The sequence below is a fragment of the Mesocricetus auratus genome, unplaced genomic scaffold, assembly GCF_017639785.1.
Source record: "Mesocricetus auratus isolate SY011 unplaced genomic scaffold, BCM_Maur_2.0 Super-Scaffold_100021, whole genome shotgun sequence".
Taxonomy (NCBI): Eukaryota; Metazoa; Chordata; class Mammalia; order Rodentia; family Cricetidae; genus Mesocricetus; species Mesocricetus auratus.
In genome coordinates, this window is record NW_024429202.1 from 30,870,949 (window position 1) to 30,880,845 (window position 9,897).

General features: G+C 44.8%; 1 protein-coding gene across 3 annotated transcripts in view; it reads right to left on the minus strand.

The window, feature by feature from the left end:
* The window catches only part of Aff3 (AF4/FMR2 family member 3), a 471,135-nt gene extending 461,531 nt beyond the window's left edge, over positions 1–9,604 (minus strand). For all 3 annotated transcript variants that reach the window (XM_040729442.1, XM_040729441.1, XM_040729440.1), the window contains exons 1-2: positions 9,534–9,604; positions 9,247–9,378 (exon numbers count right to left, since the gene is read on the minus strand). In XM_040729442.1, the coding sequence (XP_040585376.1) occupies positions 9,247–9,299 (53 nt within the window). In that variant the 5' untranslated portion in view covers positions 9,300–9,378; positions 9,534–9,604. The remainder of the gene's footprint in view (positions 1–9,246; positions 9,379–9,533) is intronic.
* Between the last annotated feature and the right edge of the window lie 293 nt (positions 9,605–9,897).

Sequence of the window (9,897 nt, forward strand, 5' to 3'; positions counted from 1 at the left end):
AGTTGTTTAAATCCTATCTTAGTCAGAGAATGGAAGTGTGTGGGGGCAAATGTGTGTTCACATGTCTGAGCACACCTACATTAATAAAATTAAGCCAATGACTTTCCCACAGATCTCACAGAATATGCAAAGTTAGCTATGTTGTATCTCATTAGCCCTCCCCCCCCCCCATGTTTCTACTGAAACAAGGCTGTGTTAAACAGGGAAACTGCAGCGAAGTTTCCCCACGTAACTGTTGCATGGTTCTCTGGTAATGGCAGAGGGGAGCATATCAAGCCGCATTGCTACAGAAAGTCCCTGACTGAGGAATCCAAAACCCACCCTAAGTTCCCATGGAGCTTGAGTTGAGGTTTCTTGTAGGACACCGGGAAAGCTGTAATTTAGGATTATGGCCATCAGGTAGGGCAATGATGCTGTAAACTGTTACAATTCCCTAAACATCTACCTCCACCCTTTTCCTCCCAGAGGCAGAATGGATGAAAAAGGAATGGGGACATCTGGTCTCCATCCTGGGCACCTACAGGAGTCTCCATTAGAGTCCCCACACATCCAAAGGGTCTTAGGATGGTCTCACTACTCGGTGCGCCCTTCAGAAGCAGCAGCAGTAGCTGATATAAGAGAGATGACAAGTACTAAAGGGCTATCAAATGTGATTAGCCTATTCATTATAAACTGTGTTTGCTCAGGTTTTTATGTTTATTCGCACTCTATCCCCACTAGGACACAAATTACCACCCCCTCACTCATCAGAATTGTATTTTTAAAAGGCACAGCAATAAAATAAATGCTGCCTCTAACTGACCTGCCAGCATTCAGGAAGTGGTGATGTTACTAGACAAGTCTCCCCCAAACCGGAAAGAAAATATGAAGTCTTTTCAAAGGCAATGCTTTCAGTCCTTGCAAGCCAATGTCTGTTCTATGACAAAGCATCATTACCCAAGAGCTCATCAGAAATATAAGCCCACAGCCCCACCTTGGTTCTGTGAAATTAAAATCTGTATTTTAACAAGATTCCTGGAGTATCTGGATACCCATTAAAGTTCAGAGGCATTCCCTGGATGTCACTGCGTATGCTGACCTCTCCTCTTAAAACAGCTCTCTATAGCCTTGATCTTCAATTCCTCTGGACACCTTCTACAGAAAAAAAAAATGTATTTTCCCAATTTGAAAACAAAAACAGATTATTTCCCAGAATTAGAGCTGATCTACTACAGAAAAGCGTTTTTTCTGTCTAACTGTCAGGGAGCTAATTAACATTTCAATGAACACTGACAGAAAATTTGTTCTGTCACTTCATAACTGAAGTAAACAGCACAGGTATGACAAGAAAAATTTAACTAAGACTAACAGGCTCACATTACAACCCCCAGGGGGTTTCTGAAAACTAATTTCCTGCCCATAAAAAAAGCAAAAATAAAATTATTTTCAGTATCAAGGTAAGCGCATAACTGTGAGTTGAAACGTTAGTGTGGTCTCCAAATTAGAGTCATTTTTGTTTACCTCCGCTAACAATGAGCCTCCTGGGGAGAAATTATATGAAGAAGTTTAAGTCCCCTCCCTGACTTTCTCCACATGTGAGTAGAGGAACTGCAGTGGAGGAAATACCCAAGTGAATACAATTAATGCCATCTGCACGCTTTGATTCCAGCATCCCAATAATGGGAATGGGCTCAGACGTTAGCAGCTGGAAGGAAGGAGTCTGTCCTAGTTTCCCATGACCAAATGCAACTTGGCGAGGAAAGGGTTTATTTGGCTTACAGGGTACAGCCCATCATGAAGGGAAGCTAAGGCAGGAACCTGGAGACAGGAACACGGAAGCAAGAACTGAAGCAGAGATTATGGAGGAACACTACTTACTGGCTTGCTCAGCTTGCTCTCTTATACAATCTATACACATGCCCCAAACAGACATCAATCATTAGCCAAGAAAATGTTACACAGATATGCCTACAGGCCAATCCAAAGAAAGCATTTCCCCAGACTGAGGTTCCTGCCTCCAAGTAATTCTAGTTTATGTCAAGCTAAGAAAAACTAACCAGCACAGAGTCTCAGGGATAGCCCACAATTGCTGATCCACTTATCCAGGAATATCTTTCTGCAATGCCAGGCAATCACTATGTTTTAACACAGGACCAGCCACATCACTGATAAATGCTCACACAGTACTCCTGCCCATAGCCAATCCAGAATAAGCCCCCACCCACCCACCCATTCAGTGTACCACCTTCAGACACCCAAGGCCCCCTAGCACATCCTATGTGTGAGTGGTTTTAGATTAAAGCTCATTTCACTTCTTAGGTTGTCTGGTATCCTCAGAGCGTGGCGTGACTGTGTATTTTCTTTCTGGTGAACCTAAATTATGATGAGCCTGACATAATGTGCTGAGACCCACAGTGCCAAATGAAGTCATTTGATGTAATGGTTAGTAATACAATACATTCTGAGTAAAATATCAGAGATTATGTAATGGTTCATATGTCTTAAAAAGTTGCAAGTGCAACCATATTTATACCTGTTGGACTATGATGCACGACATAGAAAACCTTATCACCACTCAAGTACGTCCCTGGGTTCCAATGCCAAGCCAAAAAACAAAACAAAACAAAGTGTGCCACAACACACAGCTGAAGCAGAGCCCATGTGGTCTTTCTGTAAGTTTCTTTGTTTACGAAAAAAGACATTTTAAGAAAGCAAAGCGTATAAAAGAATCATATTTGGCATTCACAGAGTAACTGATGCTTTTATTACTTCACATTGCATCTGTATGAGGTAGGCCAGAATAAGCATTGTCATTTTGTTTGAAGTGATTAAACCAAGATTTAGACTATGGAGAAGCAAAAAAAAAAAAAAAAGGAAAGAAAGAAAAAGAAAAACTCTGAGCTGCCCAGAGCCAAACTGAAAGCAAGACTGAAGCCAGCTGAATTCAAAATCTCCAATTACATTTCTAGACAAAAGGGAACAGCCAATGTTGAAACTAAGTTTTATGGATTTTTGCTTTGAAATAAAACAAGGGAACATTATTTTATATCAAATGATATTAATATGTTCTTTTATGGCCTTGATTTGGCCACCTGGGCTTTCTTTTCCCCCCCCCCAACAAGAAAAAATTAAGACAAACCTATTCCAAATTTTGAAATCCCATTTGAGCACAAAATAATCTAGTACTTCATATTGAGAAATTGATTTGTTGTTCTTAACTTGACTATTATTTTAACCTACATTAAGCAGAAGGGCCTGTTGAGTTGCTAATCTGAAGTGTCATTGATTAGACATTCTGGCTCACAGGGACATTCTCCCAAAATAGATTCTTAGCATTTTATAACCCTCCTACATTCCACAAAAGAATCTGGAACACAGGAAGGAACCATTTCCTCAGACGTAATAGCATCTTCATTGTCATCAAAAGGCATTTGATTAAAACCCAAAGACATCCAAGGTGCATCCCTGTCTCCCAAGCCAGAACTCATCAACTTCCACATCCTGAACTAACCAGCCTACCCACACAACTTTCTCAATCTCTGCCATTCACCGAACAAAAGTGGTCCCGGTTCTCCTTCCTGCTTCCTGCCACCCACAATTTAGGAAGCAGGAGTCTCAGAAACCAATTTCACCCTGGAATCTGTTGAGGCCCTTTCCCCTCGTGCTCAGACAAGAGCAACCTCTTTCAACCAATGAAAGGCTCCTCCCTGTACTGTAGATTATATCTTCACTTTTAGCCAATGAAAGTGAAGGTAGCCTACTGCTCTCAACCAATCAGCTCCAGGAGTGCTTGGCACTCTCCTCCCGCCTTGTGGGCCATTTTGACCCAAAAGAGGGGAGAAAAGCCACAGAGAGACGCCTCAAAATTTATGATGGTGGAAGAAAGGGTTCAGGAACCTAAGTGCCAAGATGAGAAATTTCTGGAGTCACCTGACCATGGGAAGCCTGGGAGCCCTAAAGGGCTTTATGGAAGCTTACCCCAGCCTGTCTTCTGAGGTGTGATTTGAAAATGAAAAGCCAAGAGAATCACTTGGCCCTTGGAAGCCTCGTTAAGCCGTTAAGATGCTGTTGCCTCCTCCAGCAGCATGACAGGAGTGCAGAGCATCCTCACCCTGCCTTAGCTAGAAACTGTATCCTCAAATAAACACTGCACTCTGTTCATTCTGTCTGCACCCACCGTTCCTTCCACGTGGATTCTCTTCCCTTGTATCTCCTCCTCCTGCAATTCTACTTCCTCGGGATGCATTTCAGCACCACGAATTCATGCACATCTTACTCTCTTAACTGGATATGCCCCTACCCCCTCCGGTGGGCAGTATCTGCTTTGTATCCCTGATATGTATGTGCCTAGCCATTCTCTAAACTCCTAAAAGGCCCTCTCCTATGCATCCCTTAGAGAAGGATCTCAAACTGCAGGCTTCCACCCACCAATGGGAAAGTTTATAAAAAGAAGAAACAGACTAGAAGACACCAGAATGCATCACGCATATGGTAAATGCTATCCCGACACGCCTAGTACAGTCATGTGTACTCATGTTCACAGAAGTACTGGGTTTTAGGGTTAAGTGTGATTGTCAACTGTGAATCTCAGTCCAAAATATTCAAAAGTCTGTAGTACTTGTCCAGTAGTAATGCCTACTATGTGAACATTTACTGAGTTGACCACATTGATGAATACGGAACCACCCATTTGTTACAATTTATTTTGCCTTTTAAAATTTGTGTTTACATGGATGTGTCTGTGTGGATGTATGTTGCAAATGCCCATGGAGACCACCTGAAGAGAGCATCTGGTCCTCTAGAGCTGGAGTTACAAGTAGTAGTAATCTGCCTCATGTGGGTGCTGGGAACTGAACTCAGGTCACCTAGAAGAGCAATAAACACTGCTGAGTCATCTGCCTAGAGCCATGTGCTACCATGTCAAAAGTTTGGATTTAGAGGGGCTCGAGTGCCTGTGCAAAAGGAAGTATAGGGACTCTGGCTTATGTGAAGTTTGTGGGGTAAGGGGCAAAGTGGGTAATAAGCAAGACCTTAATACGTAACATTTCAGTCTTGATCAGCTTTCTCCCTAGTAACAAAAAAGTGTTCCTCTTTAGAGAAGAGTAAATATAAATTGGTTTTGGAAAACTTTCCTCATTTACCAAAATCATCCCATGATGACTTGGCTCTGTGTTTAAAAATGCACAGTATAGGTAATTTCACTGTGATCATTAAAAAGTACCTCTAGACACATACATACACACACACACACACACACACACACACACACACACACACACACAAGCCTTTGTGCCTCTATGTCCTGTCCTCCACCATCTGCAAGAGCCCATTCATTTTCCAAAACTTGGTTCAAAGGCAACCTCTTCCATAGAAACCTAAAAATTAAAAAAGCTGCTTCCTTTGCCTCCTCGATCACCCACCCTAGTCCCAAATACGCTCTCATTTTTGACTCTCTAGTGCAGTCAACTTCCTTTTGCACTTACATTCTTGTCCGGCTCTAAAACTAGACAGCACTATGCACAGTCCATGTTTTACCCAACTCTGCATCCCCTGCAGCAGCCACCACAAGGCCTTGTACTTTAGAGATGGCCAAAAAAGACGCATGAAGTGAGTAAACAAGAGCAAGTCATCCTGTTAAAAAGGATAGCCGTCACTTCAAAGATCCTGAGGGATGGCTCACGAGTCTAGCAACAGACTCAAAACTAATGAACCACAGAGAGAGGAGAAGGGAACCAAGGGCGGCATTCTCCTGCCTCACCTTAGGTTCTGAACCCCAGTTCTCAGGACCCAGCTCTGCACAAGTTACAGAGACAAGTGCAAAATGAGACCCTTCACCGCATCTCTGACCTTCAGGGTAGAAATGGGAAGTAGAACAACAATGTTTGTTAGGGACATCATCACAATTTTAAGGCATAGCTGAAATAGGCAGGCATCTGATCATTCATGCTCAAAAGACCTACCTTGAAAAATAGGCATGGTTGTTTCTGAATGGGGGTAACAGTGTAGAAGGAGACAAGACCCAGGGTACTGGTTATACTTTGGTTTCACATTCTGTCTACAGTCATTTGAGAACACATTCTGCAGCCAGTAGAAGAAGCACACTCAAAAAATGCAATTTGTTTTATCTGTATGTGATATCTACCAGTTAGAAAAAGTTATAAATAAGAGTATCTTGCTATTAATCTGCAACTCCTCTCTTCAAAGACAGGTGAGGTTTTTTTGGGGGGGGGTCTATAATTAAAGAAAATGCTCAGTGATCCTTATTTAAAATGTGTAACTCCTTTCATAAGTTAATTAACAGGTACAATTTCCTAACTCACGATACTGTTTTCAGATTTTTTATATCAATATCATTTAAGGTTCTGACCTTCTCTTTTAATATTTTGATACACCTTTACCACTCTCCATCAATTGGAAGGCATAGACCTGATATCAGCAAAGCCAGCCTTGAAGCTAATTCTTAATCAAGTCTGAACTGTGAACTCGGGAAAGCTACCTGACCAACCCATCTTCAATTTTCCCATCTGCAAAAAAAAAAAAAAAAAAAAAAAAAGGACCAACAGCAGTACTTACTTTCTAAGTTTATTGTTGAGGAATAAATGAGCTAAAACATATAATGTACATTCATTGATAAGTCATACTGTTTGGTAAATATCAATTTTGATATATCTGTTGTCATTTTCTTTTATTTCAGTATAGTTACCAAACAGTTTAAGTCTCCTATTTTCTCATCTATAAAATGAGAGTACTATCACCACTTTAATAATACATGCCTGTTACCTCAGAACTCAGTAGGCTGAGGCAGGAGGGCTGCCTTGAGTTTGAAGCCATACTGGTTCGCACACCAAGACCTTCTCTCAAAAACAAGCAAGAGGGGGAGGAAAGGAAAGAGGGAGAAAGGGAGGGGAGAGGAGAGAGAGAGAAATACTAGGTATTTTTGATCATTCATGAGCTTAAAAGTCAACTGTAAGCATAAAATCTGCAATAAATCCTAAAATTGAGTTAGAAATGCCATGGAAAAAAAGTGATCCATATCTAAGAAAATGTCTAACATGTTTGAAATGTATACTCAGATACTTTGGTTTATCATTAAGTTTACCTGAAGATAAGCTTTTATAAATGGAAATTCTATATCCACAAAATAAAACACTCTCTTAAGCCAAACTTTTCTACTATACTGTAATCAAGAAATCCTATGTAATTTCATAACCAAAAATATATACATATTGGTGTATACAACAGCTTTAAAAAATGCTTTCAAGCTGTAGTGGTATATACCTTTAACGCTAGCATCAATGAAACAGAGGTAAACTGATGTACATAGTTCAAAGCCAGCCCATTTTACAAAGCAAGACTACACTGAGAAACTCATAATAAATAAAATAAAATAAAACAGATATAAAAACAAATAAATAATAACAATTTAGGTGGTATAAATTTCAAGTCAGTTTAGCTGACATTCTGTGACAGCATTCCAGGTAATTTACTAGGGACTGAAGACACAGCTTGAGCCCTTATCCCCAAAGGTCTACATATCATCACTGATAATCTCAAAATACAACTTATAAACACCATACAGTTCAATTTGGACCAGAAAATGGATGAGCAGCATAAAAATATGTCAAAACAATAAGTTCTTCCCTTTGACTACAAGCCTGCCTCGATTTGAAAAAGCAAAAGTCATCTTTAAAAGACAGCTGTTATCTGGAAAGCTATTGAATTTGTGCCAGAAACCAACATTTCAAAAGGTAAACCTGTAAAATAATAGGTATCTGTAAATGAGAGGCTGGAATAACCCCAGGAGCAGCAACACAGTAATTAGCAACTTTTATAGAGTAATAACATGTTCCATATTCTCTCTGCACTAGCTCTTTGAAGTTGCCAGTGTAATATATACAAGTTTTATTACATTAGAGCCCATCCTTGTGTGTTTTATAGGCGCTGGCATTATGCAGAGCAAGCTGTAGTCACCATCGGATCTTTTATAAGAAACTGCTCAATAATGCGCAAGCTTTGTGTCTAGTTTATTTTGTTACACCTGTCTTTAGGAAAATAAAAGCCACTGCCAGTCTAAATCACTGAAAAGATCCACATGTCCACATACCATCGATGTATGAGCCATAAATCATAAAGCAGTTTAGCTTTAAAATTGTGCGTTGCATATTCATGTGCACACCACTTGCAGTTTTAGACACATGTGAACTCTTTACTGAATTAAAAAGAAGGAAACCGCTCGGCTCTACAATCAGCGATTACCAGAGGCAGAACAGAGAGCAGTTAATATGCTTGTTCCAGCAGATGTTCATCCCCGTAAATATTAAACATAACACAAGTTCCTCCAGGAATATACAAGCAGTAATTTTACCACCTGAATAGGGCTGGTTGAAAACATTTAAGGGGGTGGGGGTATTGTGAGAGATGCTGAAGCAGCCAATGGATTTTTTTTTTCTTTTAGGCAACTGCAACTGGAATGAAATTGCATCTACCTGTGATTTACCTATAGAAGCTCCCTAAAATGAGAATCCCAAGAACTGGGACCCCAAGTGCATTCCAGGCTGCTAGCTTTGAGCTTGACAAAAAGGGACTGGGGTGAGGAGTGGCAAGGAGTTCAGCCGTGGGGAGGTATGAAGAATAGGTGCAAAGGAATTGTGAACCTCCGAGAAACCAGTCTCCCTGGGCCAAGGCCTCTGGAATTCGGGCGCGGAGACACACTGGCCTCCTGCCTCGGGTGTTCACTTTTCCATCTCGAGTGGGAGAGGGTAGGGCAGACAGAGGATGCAGGCGCCAAGACTCAGGAGCATGCAGGGAGCGGTCTAGAGAGCATCCTCTCAAGGCACTTCGCAGCGGTACCAACTCTAGGGGGTCACGGGGGGGGGTGAGCCTGGGGTTCTCAGAGAGCTGGATGGGAGCACAATCCGAAGGAAAGGAGCCCAGAGGGGCTGCGGGATGAGGGCTGCATCCTCAGGCATCAGTGACACGTTCTAAAAATCGCTTCTTTTTCCCTCCACCGCTGCGCTCCTCTGGCACCCAGATCACCGGCCCCCTTGAGCTGGCGCAGGCAGCACCGAGGGGAGGGGACGGGACTGGAGACCGGCAAATTGACGGGAAGGCGGCAGAGCATCCAGCCCGCCAAGGCTGGAAGGAGCCGGCTAGGCGGGCGCCCCCGACCCACCCCACCCCCACGGCGGTCGGGCACCCGGCGTCCCGGCCCAGGTGAGGGCGCGCGGGGCCGCCGCCGCTGTCTGAGCGGTCAGCCCTGGGACTTACCACAGCGACTCGAGGTCCCATTCCTGAAGCAGGGCTAAGTCGAAGCTGTCCATGGTGGGAGGTGTCAGCACCGCCGCCGCAGCCGCTGCTGAGTCCGCCGCCGCCGCCGCCGAGGCTCGGGCCGCCCGCGCGCTGCAACGAAAGGCGCCCGCTAAGGTGCATCCCGGCCGCGCCCGAGCCGCCGAGGCCCGCCCGCCCGCCACCTTTCCCCGGCTCGCAGCGCCCGGCACCCCCGCGGCCCCCGACTCCCGGCCGGCCCGGCGTGTGGCAGCGGGCGGCGCACTCACCCGCTCGCCGGCTCGCGCGCAGGCACACTCGCTGAGAGCCGGGAGCTCGACGCGCCGCCGCCCCCTCCGGGCCTGCGCCCGCCCCTCAGCCCCTCCGCCCCTCCCTCGCGGCGGCCCGGCCCGCTGCAGCCGCCGGCGCGGTGCTCTGCGTCCGCCCGCCTCTTTCTCCTCCGGGAGGCGCGTGTGCGCGGGCGAGGCCGAGGCGCGCGCGCGTCGTGAGCCCCGCGCCGCGCCCGCCCCGCGCGCCCCTGCGCTCCCCCGCGCTCCCCGTGCGGCTCCTCGGGGTCCCGCGCCCTCTCCTTGGCCCGGCCGCCGGCCTCCGGCTCGCCCTCACCCGCGCCCCTCCATCTCGCCTGACCCTCGG